This window comes from Malaclemys terrapin, chromosome 5 (assembly GCF_027887155.1).
Source record: "Malaclemys terrapin pileata isolate rMalTer1 chromosome 5, rMalTer1.hap1, whole genome shotgun sequence".
NCBI classification, from domain to species: domain Eukaryota; kingdom Metazoa; phylum Chordata; order Testudines; family Emydidae; genus Malaclemys; species Malaclemys terrapin.
Genome location: NC_071509.1, coordinates 135,226,786 through 135,246,689, shown reverse-complemented (window position 1 = coordinate 135,246,689; position 19,904 = coordinate 135,226,786). Strand labels below are relative to the sequence as shown.

Sequence of the window (19,904 nt, the reverse complement as noted above, 5' to 3'; positions counted from 1 at the left end):
GGGTGGCTATAGAAGGGAAGGATGCTAGAGGTGGGGGGGATTCTGAAGGGAGGAACTCTTGCGTGTGCTGGGTGGGGTGGAAACTTTCCTTTAAAAATAAGATATTTCCACATAATCAGATGACTCCAGCAGCGGGGGCTTTAAGGAACACATGGCAAGACGGTAGAGTGGTTGTAGAGAGCATGTAGGGCGAGATTGGGGTGACTACCCTGGCCTCATTTTAATTGTTTTTTACATTGAAAATTGTCCCTTCTGGCTCTCCCTGACCTTTTTAAAACGTGGTTGCATTTGTGCTTATTGCTGTCCCTTCTTATCACACATCTCCAAAGTTCACAGCACTGCTTGCATAGAAACCAAGAACATGGTCTGGGACTAATGTAATTTCCCTCTGGAAATGCAGGATTTGATCTAACTCAGGCTTAGATTAAAAGCAAACAAAAGCTATGTCAGTAGACAGAAAAAACAAACATCTTTTAGTTTTATGAGGGACTATGAATCAGAAGGATTAAAATTACATGAAGTTGGTCATGCTCTAATCTATTATTCCTTTAATGTTATGGTGCTAGAACAAGTATATAGTAATGTGGTCAGTGAAGAGTCTAAGTGAATATTTTAATCTTCCAGTAAAATTAACAGTTTCATTAAATCCTCAGAATAGGTATTCACCATAAACTGCCATTTCTTCAAGATTTTTTGTGTGGCCATAAATGGTGTATTATCCTATTAATACCTTTTCCAAATTAAAAGTCACTTGTTCAGTACCTCTTTAGACCATTTATTCAATCCATTTTACGAAACGAGTGTTCTTTTTTAAAAATGAAAAGTTATGAACATTAAAGAAAAATCCGTGATTAGAATGTAAGCAATAAAAAAACAAGAGACTCATAAAAGTAGTCCAGGTCTCCTTTTAAAAGAGAAAGAAAAACCAGACACGTAAGTACTGAAAGCTGGAATGTCTAAATGGCATAGAAAAATGCATGATGAACGGGATTATAACTAGATTATTACTCAAAAATGAAAGACGGTTACTTACCAACCATTGCACTAACTTCTCCTGCCATCAGCAGATCCACAGTGCTGTTGTACAGATTAACATCAATGATACCTTTCCGAATCGTTTCTCCTACTTTTGCTCCCAATAATACTGAGCCAGCGGTTTCAAAAACTGAAGCCAAAATGCAGGCCTGGCGCAAAGTGACCACACCAGAGCCCACAGCAGTCCCAAAAGAATTTGCAACGTCATTTGCACCAACTGAAAATGCCAAAACAAAAGCGACAATAAAACCCACAATGACCATCCACAGGTACTCATCCATTGCCATTTTTCCCAGAGTGTGCTTGTAGGTAAATGCTTCCCCTTTGCAAATATTTAAATAGACAAAGTTGGAGGGTTATTGTAACGGATTTGTAAAGCAGATTTCTTGCAAACAATTAGTTCTCTCTGGAAAGGGCTGGGTAGTGAACAGACTGCTAACTGCTGATTTTCAAACTACTGTCAATACTGTTCATTTGGCTGGGTTCAGTCAGCAGTGAAACACATTCCATATTTTGCTTCAAAACTGGTACAACTGCAGTGTCCTGTCCTGGAACAGAAGAAAGATTGAAAAAGTGAAACAGTCTGCAAAGCTTGTAACAGTGTGTCCTTTCAGAAGTAAATAAAATATTTCAATCCACTAATGGGATCTATTTTTGGCACGTGACAGTGCCAACCATAAAGCAATTCAGACAAGATTAAAATTAGGTCAACTCAAAAGCAATACAGGTTTTTAGCGTTATCAGTGACTGAAAAATGTACCGGGTCACTTTGAAAGGATATATTTTTAAAGTTGGTTTTGTTTTAAATTCTAAGCAAACAATGTGACTGGTCCTCGCGGAAAAACAAGATGACTTTTTTTTTTCTTGCAGTAAGTGAATGGCTCAGCTGATGTAAATTGACCTTTCCCCATTGACTTCAATGGGACTATGTGAATTTACATCAGCTGCAGGTGAGGACTTGGCCCTTAATTTTGAAAACATATTTATTAATCTATGGAGATATACCTATCTCATAGAGCTGGAAGGGACCCTGAAAGGTCATTGAGTCCAGCCCCCTGCCTTCACTAGCAGGACCAAGTACCGATTTTGCCCCAGATCCCTAGGTGGCCCCCCTCAAAGACTGAACTCACAATCCTGGGTTTAGCAGGCCAATGCTCAAACCACTGAGCTATCCCTCCCCCCATAAACATTAAACATCACAGGAGAAGGCATCCAGATGTCTCCAAATATTTATCTATTGCCGCTTTTGGGTAGTGGGAATATTGGAGCCTTTTAGCCTTATGGCCTTCCAATCACTGGAGCATACTGTGATTTTTCACAGTGTTTATTTCAGTGTACCTATATGCATCTATATGTATCCAGGTCACAGAACAGATATTTAACGAAAAAGTTAAACAACAATAAATGTAAGGTTCTTTTCCTCCTAGGGAAAACTAGTTAGTTCATTGAACAGTATGATGCACTGCTGGATCTATTATACTCAAATATACATTTTTCAATGGTTCTTGTGTAGCTTTCAGACAGAGTTCTGATATCCTTTGGCTAAAGTTTTATCTTGTGCTACTTCTTCAGATTTTCCAAACAAAATATTTACAGAAAAGAATGTGTTAATCTCTAAGTCCTCCTGTTCTTTTTGTGGCTACAGACTAACACGTCTGCTGCTCTGAAACAGAAAAGAATGGATTTCAAGAGAGAAAGAGCCTGGTTTATTTCTTCACATACACAATTACGCAAACCTCATCTCAGTCCTCTCAAGCCCTTAAACTTTGATAGTCTCAACAGGAGCCAATAGACATTTTTTTAGGGGGAAAAAATTAAAAAGCTTGATCATCATCTATGTAAGCCCCCAGCAGATTTTTCCCCTCTCGAATGATCACTGTGAAGGGGAGATGAAGACTGGGAGCCAGGCAAAAAGAAAAATGACTTACCTACCTTCCAATAATTGGAGATCTCGGAGACGTGTGGTCCCTATGGGCATTCCACTGGGAGTGTGCATGCGTTTCATGCACCTGAAACGGTAAGATTTTTACTATCGTCGTCTGTTGATCCATTCCTGCACCCTGAGTTCTTATGCTCTGAAGCAAGGGCATAAGGGGTGGTGTGGACTGACTGCCTCTCCAGTTCCTACTCTACTGCGAATACCTAGTAAGGGATTTGAAGTAGGCTGGGTAGTGGAATATTCATAGGGACCAAACATCTTAAAGAACTTCAATTATCGTAAGGTAAGTCACCTTCTTTCCTTCTTCAAGTTGTGGTCCCCTGTAGGTATTCGCTCTGGGCGTCTCATTGAGGAACCATGCTACACCACAGACTACAGGACCACTGTACTGAAGGATGCGTCTGCTGAAGACAGTTGTATTAGGGCATCATGTCTATTAAAGTTACGCACAGAACCCCATGTTGCCACTCTACAGATCTTCAGGAGGAGGAGACCCTAAAGAGAAGCCACCAAGGTAGCCAGGGCTCTGGTTGAGTGTGGCCTTACATTTTGGGTGAAAAGTCTCCACCGGCTCACAGCAAAGCAGGATGCAATCTGAGATCCATTTAGAGTCTCTGTGAGATTTCTTCCCCTTTCATCTGCGCAGCAATGGTAACAAAGAGTCTCAGAGATTTCCTGAAGGGTCTGGCCCTTTGCAGGTGGAAAGCGAAAGCTTGATGGATATCCCGGGAATGGAGCTTCTATTTTCTACAGTGGTGTATGGGTTGGAGGAGAAAACAGGTAGGTGCATACCCGATTTATGTGGAATTCAGAGGGAACTTTTGGAATGAACTTGGGGTGTAACACAAACACTTCATCTTAGTGCTTGTCTACATTTGGAAATTTACCAAAATACCTGTTGGGGAGTAAGAGTGTCTACACAGGGGCTTATACCAAAATAACTATGCTGAAATAGCTATTTTGGTAAATTTTCAACTATAGACAGAAAAGCCCTTAGTGAAAAACTAGTGAGAAATTTAGAGCATAATTTTTTTTTACTCCTCTAGCCAAACGAATTGCTATCAAAGAGAGAAATCCCTGAGGGCCAGGAACCATCAGACAACAGTGGTGAAGGGTGAAAGGGACACTCACAAAGCCAAGTTCAGAGTCCAAGTCCAACTAGAATACATTACCAACCAGTGACACAAAACAAATATGCTGCATGAAGGAAACAAGCAACCAGAGAGTGAGAACCCACAGGGTGTCTTTTAATCTTCCCTCTGATGAAAACTAGGACACCATCTATTCAGGCAATGGCAAAAATTAAACTGACGTGAACCTTGCTGTGCATTACCTCTTCCCCCCACAACAATTGATTTAGGCTAACATGTTTTAATCTATTCTGCAAGAGAAAAGGTGAATTACAATTCCTCTTTTCAGGGAGATTCAGTTTAAAAGGCCCTTTTTGCTGCTTGAATATTAGCAAACATTAAAGGGTAAATTTACCATTTTCTAGGTAACAAACAGTCCCCTTTAGAAAATTTTAGATGATAAAACATACAAGACAACAGGATTTTCCCCCTGCACTGTTCAAAACAATAGACATTTCTCTTTAAGTAATCACATTTGATCGTAATGAAAAACATTCACTTCTAGCTACCACTAATTGAGAAGTCTGTCTAAAAACTTAGTACACTGGAGCACTTGGTAGGTTATTCCACACCCCTCAAACTCTCATGTAATCGTGTTTTTCATTCAAAAAGAGTGTCAAGTTTTCCTTCCTTATCTATAGATCTATGGACTTTACAGCATCCCACAGATCTTGCACTTCATCCTATTACCATCAAATACATCTTGTAACTGAAGATACAAGCAAATTAAAATTCACATTAATAGTTCTTATCTTCCCTTGCTCCTCCACAGGCCACAACACTCACACATTATCTATTTAAGCTGCAGATATTACATCCGTGACATGAAAGGGGGTGTAATTCAAGTGGTTCTAGGCAAAGAACATCCCTATATGGCTCTAAATTACAGGCATAGCATTTGTCATAGGGCCAACTATGATACAAGTTTTATGCTCCAGGACACCAGAGGTGCCCTGACTTCTTTAAAAAAAAAAAAAGAAATCACTGTACACATAGAAGCAGTCAATATATCAGCCAATTCCTATTTCAGCTACAGCCCTCCTGTTAAAGTTTAAGAAGGTTTTAAGCAATTATTTTACAGGGCGGCAGTACTGCTATTCATAGTTTTTAAGGACTCAGATCAAGTTTAACATGGGTGGGGGAGGGTCTCCGCTTCTGCTACTAAAATTTCCAGAGGATACTTTCATTTATTAGTTCCTATTCTCCCTCTCTCTCCCACTGAAAGGTTAAAAATACTTTCCCCCATCTCAGCTAAAAAATTCCTTTACGCATATTTTTAAGATCAAGCTTCTCTTTACTGTTCCTGTTCAACCCAAACAAAATATTAAACATGGGCATTTTGTTCTGTTGGTGAAATGAATTCAGAACGTTTGCAGAAAAGAGTCACTGAAAATACAAACAGCAGTTATGTTTAACTAGTTATTTAAAGAGGTTCAATTCACCATATAAAGAAATTAAAGAAATAGGCTGGGAAAACAAATGCAAGCAGCTACAAGTCCTTGTTGCTCATTCGGTTTTAAATTAAAAACTGTTGCTGGAAGAACTGCGATTTTGTCTTGCAGCAAATGAGTAGAAACTTTCTAATCAATCAAACCTTTTTATTGTTTGACACTACAGACTTTAGTTCCTGGACTAGAAACCAAACAATAAGTATTGAAGGATACCAAAAATAGATTTTGCAAAGACACACAAATCTTAAAAATTCACCTAATATTTACAGGCTGTTTCAAAGAGAAAGAGGAGCTAAATTAATTTTTCAAGTGACTTCCCTCCTGATTGTATACAGAGTCTGAAATCTAAAATAGATATCTTATCACATTCAGCAGAGCCACAACTGAACATACAAACTTACATTGGGTAAGCAGTTCTACAACTTACACAGCAGCTCCTGGATAAAGTTAACTCCAATACATGAGACAGCCAAGACAACACCGACAAGCAATGTGTGTCCAGGGATTTATTCACTATGTGAAAATCTGCCTCCTCTTAACAAGTTATTCTGCCGGGGGCGGGCACTGATCAAACATAACGTAGCGTCATGATTATATTAACCATACAAACCAATCCAATAAAGCTCATCTTAAAAGAAACAATGTTCTCTTCCACCTCCATCCCTTTCAAAGCACTGGCACAGATAGGGGGGAAATCTCATTTTCAGAAGTCACTGCTTGGATTTTTAGCACAATCAAGTAGTTTTGAAAAGTTACAAGTCTGCTATTCAAAAGCAGGACCAAGTATCTATGTATTTCACAGTATGAAAACTGCATTAACAGTACTAAAGAGATGTTTGCTTGTGTGTAACTTTGCTCATGTGAGTAGTATTTCCATTGGCTTCTATGGGACAACTCAGAGTGCATAAAGTTAAGCATATGCACGAATGTTTACAGGACTGAGGCCCAAGCACACAAAACTTTGTTATAAAACTTCACATTAAAATACCCAATTAAAATTCCTTGATCCATTTTCCTACAAATTAAAAACATTCTTATTAATATACATTAGCAAAGATTTAATCCTCCCCTCCTCCCCCAAAAGCACCTGGGTTAGCTTTATAAAAGATATTTACGTTACTATTTTAAGTTTAGCATACAACTGAAAAACTGATTTATATGAAAAAATATTTACTGTAAAATTTCCAGCATAATGTTTCAGATTTCAGTAAACTTGAGTTTTCAGGTTTACCAATAAATTATGTTCTAAATTGAACATTTTGACCAAAACATGTAGAACTTGATGCATAGTTATGATCCTAGTTCTAGCCCATATTTAGGTGTCTAAAAAGTGGCCTGATTTTAAAAAGTGCTGAAAGCAATGGGACTTGCTGGGTGGTGAACATTTGGGAACATCAGGCCATTGATTTCGGTGCCTACATATGGATTTAGGAGGCTAACTATGCAGCCAGTTCTGAAAATCCCACCCTTAAAATTACTGAATAAAGTATCTTTCCTAGTAAGGAGTGTTTAGAGATGTCTAAACTAGTTGTCTGTTCCCAGATTAAGTTGGGGATCATAGTCATCCACGTGTAACTTTTAGTGAATCTGAAAGGTGACTCGGTTCTTTACAAGGAGTCTCAGACATTCTAGCAAGTCTACATTGTCTTCCACATAAAGAATCAGTAGGGCAAAATTCCAGTTACAAAACAACAATGCATAGCTGCCTAAAGTCAAAGTCAAAGATAAAATTCAGTCCTCTCTTCCAGTCAACAATCCCTCATAGACAACATTGCCTTTAATTATGTTCAAGATCCAAAATGCTATTAAGCTGGCATTATACTTGATAATTTAGTTAAGAAATCACATCGCTGTGTTTGGTTGTAGAGTCTTTCCTTTTGATTCTAGAATAACTGAGGACTATGCTCACAAGTTTCAGGCGTGAGAAAGCCTGAAGCACCTGGCACTTTCCTATTGGTCTTTCCATACCTATTCAGTGACATTGTTTTAATAATACAGACCAGGGTTCAATCCTGCAGATTCTTACACATCTGATTAAAGGTACTCTCAAGTATCCCTAATGAAGGGACTACTCATGGTTGAATATACACTATCAATGTTTGTAGGATTGGGTCCCAGGTTTGATGGGGGGGAGGGAATGCAAAATATCCACTTTTTGGAACAGTCTTTAGCATGTAAAGACAGAGGTGGATTTAAAATATATTCCTTCTGTTTGTCACTGCTGGCCTTTTGCATCTGGCTTGGTAAAACTCCAGTATATATATCCACCTTGAAGTGTTATCCGTCTCTTCTGTTCCAGCTGTGAAGTGAGAATTTCCAAGAACGAAACCCCAAACCCAACCCTAATTCCCACAAACTCCCACTCAGTAAAAATGAATGAATGCACCCAGATTAAAAGAATTTCCTATGTCTGGTTTAACAGATATATTTACTGCTAATCAAAAAAACAGGACTTCCAACCCCATGTAGTAACTCAAGCCCAAGAGCGCAGTTGTCTGTGGTTGTTTTTCAAGTGGTTGTTGGCTCTGTCACAGAGGTTATTTTATCCTTCATTTTAAACTGCATAGACAAAAATATCTAAACTTTTAAATCAAAGAAAAGTAAACATAATAAAAGGAAACATCTTTAAAGTTTCTGTTCTGTTTGATCAACATCATGGACCTCAGTCATGGGAAAACTCATAATCCCAGAAAGGTTTTCCATCACATTTAAAATATGAGTATGTAATATAGCATGCCACTGAAGAAACAAGTAAAGCAAAGAATAAAAACAAAAAAATATGAGGAACAGATTTGAGTATGGAAAACCAACCTAATTCCCATCAAAACTCAAATATCTAGCCCACTGAAATATAAAAAAAGGTTTTGGTACAGTCTTCATCAAATCCATCTTTTACAAGTTCCTCTAACAGCTCTTTGTTCTAGACAAGATTAAACCATGGCATCTAAATTACCCTGTAATTTATTCAAAATCAACAAAAATATATTTCCACCATCCCAAAATAACTCAGAATTGTGAAAACTGTTGCTGCAATTCATGCTCAATTCTGGGGCATTGGGCTGTACGGAGGAGAACTTTATCAAATTCAAGCCACACTCCTCTTCATAGACTAATAAGAAACATTTAAAATAAGAAAGAAGCTGCTGACTGCACCCTCTCCTAATCTGCTAATCCTGTGATTCTAATATTTGGGTTTCTAGAGGGATGTTTTCACCTATATTCATAGGGATTTTCTCTTCCGATACCTGTAGCTGCATCTCAAGATAGGAGAGAAGTAAAATCACACAAAGTCCCTCACTTTTACAGCTCTCTATAACCAGTAAAGCTTTAATAGAGATCTTAAAAGAACACCAGTAACAAGAGTCCCTCGAAGGAATGCCTAGCTGAACAATGTAAGTATCATGAAACAAGTGAAGCTGGGAGAAACATCAGCAATGGGTAGAACCATACATAGACACCGATAAACGTTCAGGTTTTCATGTTCCAATCTAATGGATGGTAGCTGGGTTTTTTTTTTAAATGTACTGGTTTGTGCGTCAGCAGCTGAAGAATCCTAAAAAGGTTTTAGTATTGCATCAGGAATATCTTCTCAGAATGGACGGTCTATCCACGTGTTTATATGGTCCCATCACTGTAGTACTGTAGTGTCTCACATTACTTGGGAGCTACTAATAGATCAGTATGCCTTATACAGTAATACAGTGCATTTTTTAAAATGGATATCACTGATAAAATCTCTAAAAGCAGACACTTTGAATCCAATTATAGTTTAGTAGTTCAGTTATATGGGGATTTTCATTGTTTCTTTACCTAGCAAAATAATACTGGTTTAGAATACAGTACAGTTGTTGGCTAGGAAGGTGAGTCAGGATATACTGTCCATTATGGTGTCTAAAATGTCTGTTCCCTTATCATAAACTTTAAACCATTTCCAACAAACTAATAAATTCATCTAATTACATTTATTTACTTGGAAGTGAAAGTATACGAATTATTCGTTAAAGAACTATACCTATCAACAACTAAGCTTATACATTTTCGATATATAAAAATCCCAACCCCCAAAGCCAAGCATTTAGTCATGATGCAAAAAATAACTAACATTTTATTAAGGGTAGAACACCATTACAGTTACATTGTTTTCTTCAGATTAGAAAGACCAGCAGATTTCTTATCCACCTTCATCAGAAACACTATTCAATACAGAAAACTATATTAAACGTTAAGATTTGAAATGTACATGTCAGGCAAACTTTAAAGGCCCCCTTGCACATACTGATTATAAACAATGAGGTATAATTACATGATCATAACACATTAGGCCAGTGGTTCTCAAAGCCGGTCCGCCGCTTGTTCAGGGAAAGCCCCTGGCAGGCTGGGCCGGTTTGTCTACCTGCCGCGTCCGCAGGTTCGGCCGATCGCGGCTCCCACTGGCCGCGGTTCGCCGTTCCAGGCCAGTGGGGGCTGCAGGAAATGGCGCGGGCCGAGGGACGTGCTGGCCACCCTTCCCGCAGTCCCCAATGGCCTGGAGCGGCGAACCGCAACCAGTGGGAGCTGCGATCGGCCGAACCTGCGGACGCGGCAGGTAAACAAACTGGCCCGGCCCACCAGGGGCTTTCCCTGAACAAGCGGCGGACCGGCTTTGAGAACCACTGCATTAAGCAATATCATGTGTAGCTTGAAAATCATTCAGGTAGTGCAGAACATGGCTAGCTGTTATTTGGAGATGCTTCATACAGGGGCCAACATGTTAAAAAATAAGAACCTAAAGTTATGCTTCTGAATAAGTAACCCGACTTTCAGAAGTCCTGAACACCCAACAGCTCCCCACTAACATCAATGGGAGTTGCTGGCCATTCTGACTTTTGAAAATCACTATTTATTCAAGACCCAAACTTTAGGTGATTTTTGAACAGCTTGGCCAAAGTATTTAGCATTACTTCACATCATACTTGTGCACCATGATCTCCAAGGGCTTCCCAATTCATTTTGAGGTGCAATTCAAGGTGATGGTTTCAACTTCTAAATCCCTATATGATTTGGGCCCTGGCTACTTTAGATCACCTCTCACCCTGCCTCATATGGAGGCCACTGGAATCAGTTCGAATGCCTCAGCAAACAGTCCCTTGGCTTAGACGGGAAGAAGCTGATCACAAGCTCTGCTCAGTGAATTACACTCAACTCTGGAACGTGCCTTCAACCTTTGGTCACGCAAAGCCAATGTCCATTAGCCTACACAGAACACGAACAAGCTTATCCTGTTTCCCCAGGAGCTTGAAGAGGAGCAGGGATTTGAGGAGAAGAGAAGTTGGGAAGTAAAAGTTCCAAGTTCTTTTGGGCTGAACATTTTGGGACTATTGATAACCAGTTCGATTTTTCGAAGTCTATTTGATATTGACATGCACCTAGAGTACAGGACAGGAACATTTTATAAAGTACATATACCATGGGGCAAATAGAATGAGAGGGGACTGGAGTTCTTCCTCAGATTTAAATGCACATTTATAATATTTTGTATTATAAGTTGCTTTGTTAAATATAAGCAAAGCCCAGCTATGCCATGTTCTGTAACTGGTACATGCTGAATACTTCTCTAGGAACTCAATATGTTCCTATAAAAAGAAAATCTGTTTCCAAAATACAAAGAAGCAGCTATCCAATCATCAAGAAAAATTTAAGTGCAGTGAACTCATGCTTTTTCTGAGGGTGAATTCAAAGGAAAGTCAGGATTGTATTAAAGACACAGATATGAGTTCTATTTTTTTAAATTTCCAGAACAGAGAAACAAGAAGTGTTATAGTTCATGGATGAAGGAGAAGAACAAAAAAAAGTTATGTGCTGTATGTGGAATGTCCTCTCTCAGATCCTGCAGTCCCTGTTTCCTCCTATAAAGACTGGATCTACATTTCCCTCTTCTTTGCCCATGTTCTTCTCACAGGGCTTGGTCTCAGAAACATCCAATGCCTGCAATGAAAACTTGAGCCAACTTCTTAAATTTGTGACTCTTCTTCATTCCGACTCATCCAACAGACTTCCATTTCCAAGAAGCTCCTCATCATGAGACCTGTATCTCAAGAAGCAAAACAGGAAACATCACAGGGGTGAAAAAAAGAAGGATGCACAACAACTTTCCTCTGTGTCTTTAATAAAACCCTAACTTTGATTTGAGGTCCTTTTAGGAAAAAGGAATTTTATTTCAAGACCAGCGAGTTCCAATACTGCCAGCATTGGGCTTCATTTGAGCCTCTGTCCATGATAATTTGGTGAATGGGAGGAAAGCTTATGCTATCCTTACATGCCCTGGAGGATGGGATCTATTGCCAAAGCCTCTGGATCTAATCTCCAGCAGTCAGTTCAGCTAAAAGAAATTGCTGACTCATCCACTGCTGAATGAGATTTAAGTTCTTTCTATCCAGGTTCTATCTGCAGGACTCCCTAGGAGATCTAGAGTTCTATGCCACAATAATGGTGGAAAACATATTACACCACCCCCAAAATGCAAATCTTTCCTCTAGGTTTCCCCACCTGTCTTCTAGGGGGGAAGAGTTCCAGGGCACAGACATTCTGATAATTGTATCTTGTAAAACACAGGTGCAAAACAAATACGTAACTGCCATATGCTCCACTGACCTTAGAGTAATCTAACCATGAGAGGTTACAAAGGGTTGTATTACTCTGGTGAAGTCCACATCCCAAAATAAGTGTTGCAGGCTTCTGGTCTTTTTGCTAGTAGTTCCCCCAATCTACCAACATAACCCTCAGTTTTACCTCAGCTGGTTTACTCCCATCCGAGTCCTGAGACCAACCATTTCCAAGTCAAATGAGAGGAAATCATAGCAATGAGAGTCACCCAGAGACTGGAGACACCCTAACCCAAAGTGCCTCACGGTCTGACATAGACGGAACGGAACTCTGCAACAGTCACAAACCCCTATAGACAGGGGAGCAGTTACCCAAAACTGCTCTCTAATTCTTTCACAGAAAACAGAAACTAAAGCAATTCCATCCATCCCTACTAGGGGCAAGGCCATCTTTAAAAACACACACCAGCACCAAAATCCCTTCCCAGGAGAACCACAACACATTCCTCTTTATCAGCTGCCATCCCAAATTCCTTAAATTCCAATTCCCATGAGTTTAACCTCCTGAGATTAAATACAACAAGGAGTCTGGTGGCACCTTAAAGACTAACAGATTTATTTGGGCATAAGCTTTCGTGAGTAAAAACGTCACTTCTTCGGATGCAGGTTTTTACTCATGAAAGCTTATGCCCAAATAAATCTGTTAGTCTTTAAGGTGCCACCAGACTCCTTGTTGTTTTTGTAGATACAGACTAACACGGCTACCCCCTGATACTTGAGATTAAATACAAATCCCTCCTTCCCTCTTTAATCTATTTAATGATAGCATTCTAGCCAGACAAGGACACTTTGCCCCACAATAGACTGCATAATTAACATCCCTCAACCTGCTCCAAATGACAGAGCAATCATGCCAGTTCCTCTTACACCTCTAGCAAGAAGGGATGAGCATACAGATGGGTTCTCACTCTCTATCGCCAGAGGGCTTGTGCTTTGAGCCTTGTAGATTACAGTAGATGACGTGGCTCAGGACTAAAGCTTGGATGGATACAGAAAGAAACCTTATGATCTGTCCTCAGTGTCCTTTCCAGGGGGCATTTGAGAATCTGCTAGAGGGAAACCACAATAAATCCCAAGTGCTTGGGTATTACAGTGTTGAGGGCCATATAAGTACCCACGTAGAAATATATTTGCATCATTTTTGTGAATTTCTCAAGAATCCCAGGCTTTCTAGAGTTGTTTTCTTCAAACAGACCTGTGATACAACCAGCCCGCAAGTTCTGTGCCTCGACCAGCATGCCATCTAACAAGTAACATGCTGACAGAGAAGGGGGCTACCACAGAGTTCAGGAGTTTAGCGGAGTGCCATGGAGCAGAGACAGACAAAGAGTGGACTAAACTGCAAAAGTCCTCCACCTAGCAGAACATTACGAATTTTCACCACTGGACTGAGAGGTACACTTTCCTCAGTTCCTACCTCACCAGCCAGTCTTCCTGCATCAGGAATACCTTAAAACATGGATCTTCCACCACGCTACATAATTTGCATAAAGGGAGAAACTGATATCTCTCCGTTTTAAATTGCCATCTTCACCTGTCTCAGTGGACACAAGTATGTCTGTGTGAATCCAAGAATCTCAACGGACACAGGTCTCTGTGTGTGCACGCACACACATGCATGTATAGAGAGTACAGGATATCTAAGTACATTTTTTTGAACATTATATGTGGAAAGACACCCGTGGGAAGTATCTAAGGATCTTGGAATAGCTGAGCCCAAATATACCAGAAAAATCAAACTCTGTCCACTACCTTGAAGTTCAGACATTGGAAACCTTTAATGATTTTTTTCAAGGAAGGGGAAAAAATTTACTTACTAGAGAGCTGAGACCAACGTCAACTCTTGTTGTTGTGCCAATACTGCTAGGAGGAGCCTCTTGCTCAGTAAAGACTGCTGGAACTATTAGCTCTATTAGTGCTCTGCCTTACTCTGACCATCAAAAGAGCAACCCCTTTTCTCTTCTGCCCTTGCTGAAATCCCCAATGTTGGACAGGACACCCTTTAAAGTCAATTTGTACTTTAAACAACAAGGGTGTGTTCTTGTATTTCATGATATCCTTGAGAAAACTAATCTGCAAAAAGCAGCCTGCTTGTACAAGATCTTAGTTCTTTATACTATATTACGTACTTGTATTGCAGTAGTGCATACAGCAGGGATCGGCAACCTTTGGCACGCAGCTCGCCAGGGTAAGCACCCTGGCGGGCCAGGCCGGTTTGTTTACCGCAGGTTCGGCCAATCCCACTGGCCGCGGTTTGCCGCTCCAGGCCAATGGGGCTGCAGAAAGTGGTGCAGGCTGAGGGATGTGCTGACTGCCGCTTCCCGCAGCCCCCATTGGCCTGGAGTGGCGAACCATGGCCAGTGGGAGCCGTGATTGGCCGAACCTGCTGACGCGGCAGGTAAACAAACCGGCCCGGCCCGCCAGGGTGCTTACCCTGGCGAGCCGCGTGCCAAAGGTTGCCGATCCCAGGCATAGAGCGATCCTGGGCTCCATAATTATGTAAGATGTTAGTATTACCAAGAAGGTAGATAGTCCTCTGGACCCTTTCTTTTAATACCACTTCAACAAAAGTTGTCATTTTTCATTTAAAAAAATATAGAAAACTGAGCCCATAGTGTGCAGTAGTTTGCCTTGTAAAACTTCAAAGGACCCTCTCAATCCTTCTCATGGGAACTCTATCCAGATAGGACATCATAGCTGATCACAAGAACTGCCATATCAGATCAAGTCTGTGGTCTGTCTAGTCTATAATCCTGGCTTTTACGGTGACCAGTACCAGATGCTTCAGAGGAAGATGCAAGAAATTCTATAGTGGACAATGATGTAATTTTCCCACAGGAGAAATTCCTTCCCAACCTCATCAGTTAGTATGAAGGTTTATATCCCTAATTTATTTTTAATCCTATTTAATATAACTCTGAGTGTTCTCATTATCTATATAAATGTCTAATCCTCCTTGGAAACGCACTAAGCTTTCGGCTTCAATAACATCATGTGGCATGAGTATGCACTGTGTATCAAGGTTTTTAATGTACTGCTTTTCAATTTAGTTGAATGTCCTCTTGTTCTTGTAGTGGGAGAACGAGTGACGCTATTTACCTTCTCTATTCCATTCTTCATTCAAAGTCTCTCCATGCCTCTAATAATTTTCCATCATCCACCACTGAAGCCCCATATTTCTGCTGTATATATTTTTGGATGGGGTGACCATGACTGAAAACCATCTTCCAGGTGAGCGTGAGCCATTGGTTTATACATAAACAGCCCACTCAAACTTTAACAGAGGGCACTGGATATAGGCCTATTTCCCTTCTTTTCCAACATCTTTAACCAAGTAACAAATCATTCTAAACCACTAAGCTCTATTAAGGACTAGTAACTCAAACTGGGGTAAAGTGAAATCTAATTCCTCTCACTCTCAATCCAGAAGACCCTGATGCCCAAATTTATGAGGTTATGAGAAGGTTGGCATTTATTCAACCAATTGCTTTTCCCTCTGGATCCACTCATAAGTTCACCTTCCTGCTCCCCCCACTTTGTGCATCAGTATCAAGAGTTGATTTCTAGAGAAATGACCTTAAAATATCTTCCTTAAAAGCACTTGCCCCTTGTCCTCCTTCCCCTCCTGCAGGGGAGACCAACAGATTGCAAGGAATAATCAATAATGGTCCTGGCCCTTTCCCACTGCCCTTCACGAACCAAGAGGAACAAAGGTCCAAATCACATGTGGTAGCATAGTTCTGCTCCCAGACCCCATAACCTCATCAACAATAGCTGAAATTCAAGCAGAGAAGTTCAGTGTTGGGCCCTCACGACATTGCTACTGTCCAAGCACAATAGCAGTAGTGATGGAGAGCTCTGCCGCCTTCAGCTGTGGCAGAGATACTCTTAGAAGCAGTAAGACCAACACTGGTTCATCAGTTTTAAGTCATTAATGGACTTAGAATGCTAAAGCTTTGAGATCTGCAGAAACAGAGTCAGGATAAGGAAATCTGTTACAACACATAGGAGAGAGAGCTTTAGCTGCTACAATTTTCAATAAGTTGTGCTAGAAATAGACAAAAAGTTGTATTTTTTACACTCTATATTTGCCTAAATCCAGAAAAAAAAATCCATCTTCCACATACAGGTCATGTAAATGTATCAATTAGAATAGTTATGGACATACATTTTTCCAAGTCTTGCCCATGCACCAACTTCTATCAATGCACAGCTCATCACCAAAAAGAAGGAAAATCTCTGCAAGTTTATTTAATGGCTCCACTCCTGTTTAACACAATAGACATGGGTAAAGAGGATAGGTAAAGACAGTCAAGAACCCCTTCTCTCCATCCCATCTCTTCCCACCTCTGAAAACAATCCAGGCCCTCCTCTTCTTCCAGCCCCGTCCTTTCTTCATCTTAAACACTAAAGAAGTGGATGTGGGAGGCTTATATCAGCTTCCAATTTGCATTCCTAATCTAAATTTTCCATTGAAGTTGAGCTACAAAAAATATGCCCTTTTTATGCTTACGTTTTCTACCTGCTGTCAATAAAATGTATTTACTAAGCTATTGCTTGATTTTATAAAACTAGTGTCTCAAACTAATTCTGATATTGCTCATCCTGGCCTACAGCAATATCTTAATATAGTAAAAGGGAGTAGGTTAAACGCACTCACAGCTCCACGCTGGTTAAAGTTCATAACAGCTGCTCTATTCGTGGAACATGCCATCTGAGAAACATGCCATAAATAAAATGATCACATGGAGCCCCCTTACCCAACCAGGGTACATCTTTCTACCCAGGAATTTAGACTTCACACCCCACCATGTCAGTCAAAAGCATATTACAGGCTATTATTTCCGGATGATACAGGCAATATTTTAGTAAGCAGTATATCCACTTAGTGTTCAGTTCTCTCTAAAGGTAACTTTCTATTTTGCATTACAAAAAAAAATGTCTCTAGGATAATAAAGGTTGAGTGCTGTATTTTAAAAAACCTCACTAATGACCTGTGGAAAGGGGGAATCGATCTATATAGTTGCAGACTAGGATCCCGACCTTGCCAACACTTATGCACATGCTTTATTTTACACGTGAATGTAGGCCCACATGTACAGTTAGGCACATCTGTGCGTGTAGGACTTGGGCCCTAGTCAGCACCTTAATGAGACGACCCATGTGTATAGTTAGGCATAAGTTTATGCAGAATCTAAGTTTGTAGTTATATATACAAAGTTGATTTTGCTTCTACTGCTCCGATTTCACTAAATCCTCCTAGTTTAAATCAATCCTCTTCAGATTTCACCACTGTTAAACCAAGCCTCCTCAAATGTGTCATTCATAGACCTCTGTCAGGGAGGAGTTGTTTTTTTTAAAAGGGATGTGTGGGTGTAATTGACAAGAATGCTGGATAAGTATTTGGAAAATGGGGAGATTTTTCAGTTATGAAAAGGTTACCAGGTTTTGCCACTGCGTATCTTAAATTAATAAAATGGGCTTGGCTCAGAAATGTACAATTTGGTCTATTGTTTTTCTAATCCAAGATTGGTTCCTTTGACTATTTGTCAAGGCTGTTAGTCTTGGAGTTTGGAATTATTTTTATTAAGCTTTAGTAACACCCTCAATTTTAGACATTCCACACAAAGGTCAGATGAAGAGCTAAGCTTTCATTCTTTAAAAAATACCTAGCTCCTAGCCCTTTGCCTTGCCTAAAACCCTTCATAGATTGATAACACTCCCTACTGGCTGGCTAAATGCTCCCCGCACTTTCTACCCACTGGGAGAAGCAGCATTTTTGATTCCCTCATCTCACAGCAGCCAAAGCCCTTCATTCTTTTCTGCTCTTGGTATCAGGATCTTTGCCTTCCTTACACCCTCTGCTGAAACAGCAGCAAAATCTTCCTCCTTTCACAACCTCCATCAGACACCTGCCATAGGCTTCAGTAACTCTGCCGGCAGTGCCATTAAGCTTTCAGTGCCTGCCCCCTCACCATCCCTCCCAAATGAGAGGGAGTCCCCAGGAAGGTAGGAAGGAGTGTTTGTGCTGCATTCAGCATCTGAAGGTGACTCCAGGAAACACCCCTCTCTTCCTCCCTCGCTCCCACCCCAGCCCTTATACCACTTGTAGAGTGGGACTGGAAAGCAGATGATCTTACCTCCACTCTCATGAGTCTGAGGCACTAAGCCTTCTCTTCCTAAGCAGCAGCTGTCTCATGTCCACATCAAAGGCTGCATCTTCAGTCAAAGAACCACCATGTCAGTGAACCAGGTTACAACATAAGAGCACCTCCTACCATGGTTAAAACACAGTCCAATCATGCGATGTGGACAGAATAGTCTTTTACTCATTTCTTCAAACTATGGGCAGGACCAAACTGAGACCTGGAGTGGTCAATCTTGTAGCCAGGTCTTCTCACACTACTGTTCTTGCAGTGCATTGGGCCAAAGACAGAAGGGAGCTAATACTGCTGTGTTTCCCTCCAACAAAAGTTACTTCTCCCTCCCCGTGGAAGGCATGTAGTGATAGAGTCTTCTGTCTCTCACATGAGGAAGGTAAGTAGTGGCAAACTGTTCAACTCTCCCCTGCACAGGGGTTGAGAAACAGCATATTCACCTGAGTAGGGCATGCAATTGCATCTTTCCCCATGGCTATAGCACTCCTGACCTCACAAATTTTAAAAGAGGGAGTCATGCTCAGGGCCGGCTCTAGCGTTTTTGCCGCCCCAAGCAGCAAAAAAGAAAAGAAAAGAAAAGCCGCGATCGCGATCGGCAGCAGCTCTACTGCCACTTCATTCTACGGCGGCAGGTCCTTTGCTCCGAGAGGGAGTGACAGCCCCACCACCGAATTGCCGCTGAACAGCCGGACGTGCCGCCCCCTCTTCATTGGCCGCCCCAGGCACCTGCTTGCTACGCTGGTGCCTGGAGCTGGCCCTCGTCATGCTTCAGGAAGCAGCGAATCATGAGACCATGACAAGCCTCCCTACTGATCACACAAAATTAGGCTGCTTTAGAAGGGGAGCACACTGGAGGCTTCTGGTCAATCCTGCCCATTCATATATACATGTAAGTAAAATTATCCAGTTACAAAAAGATTCATAACAGTGTCAAAAGGAATCACCATGACTAATGATTTAAGGTTACAAAAGAGACTTCCACGCAAGGCATCCTGGGGTGAAGGCATCATTAATATTATTTATTTGTATTTCTTAGTGCCTAGGAGCCTTACTCATGGACCAGGACCCCACTGTGCTAGGTGCTGTACAAACACAGAATAAAAACAATCCCTGTCCCAAAGAGCTTACAATCCAAGTATAAAACAAGAGACAATAGCTGGATGCAGACAGGGGAGTACAAGTAAACCATGAGACAGTACTGTTCAGCATGATAGGCTGTGATCTTATCAGGATTGTCTTCCCACTTTCAGAGCTCCTAGTGTTGTTGGGCAGTGTAAGTCATGCAGAGGTTTCTTCTGTGGTTCTTACAATGTATCACATGGAGCCTTAAAACCAAGTTCTGACAGAGTTTAACATCTGATAAGCACCATGCCCTGGAACTCCTGGGCCATACCATGATTTCTGTAAGGCTTTTGACACAGTCCCACATGACATTCTCATAACCAAACTAAAGAAGCATGGTCTGTATAAATTATTATACAGTGGGTGCGCATCTGCTTGAAAGACTGTACTCAAGGAATAGTTAGGAATGGTTTACTGTCAAACTGGGA

The 19,904-nt window shown here is 40.8% G+C and overlaps 1 protein-coding gene across 5 annotated transcripts in view; it reads right to left on the bottom strand.

Annotated features, from left to right (window-relative positions):
- Positions 1 to 19,904, bottom strand: part of SLC20A2 (solute carrier family 20 member 2) — a 67,563-nt gene that overhangs the window by 40,608 nt on the left and 7,051 nt on the right. For 2 of the 5 annotated variants that reach the window (XM_054029393.1, XM_054029397.1), the window contains exons 1-2: positions 5,957 to 6,052; positions 1,034 to 1,583 (exon numbers count right to left, since the gene is read on the bottom strand). In XM_054029393.1, the coding sequence (XP_053885368.1) occupies positions 1,034 to 1,322 (289 nt within the window). In that variant the 5' untranslated portion in view covers positions 1,323 to 1,583; positions 5,957 to 6,052. Of the gene's footprint in view, positions 1 to 1,033; positions 1,584 to 5,956; positions 6,059 to 19,904 lie in introns of those variants that run through there. The other 3 variants (XM_054029394.1, XM_054029396.1, XM_054029395.1) reach the window with 2 other exon arrangements.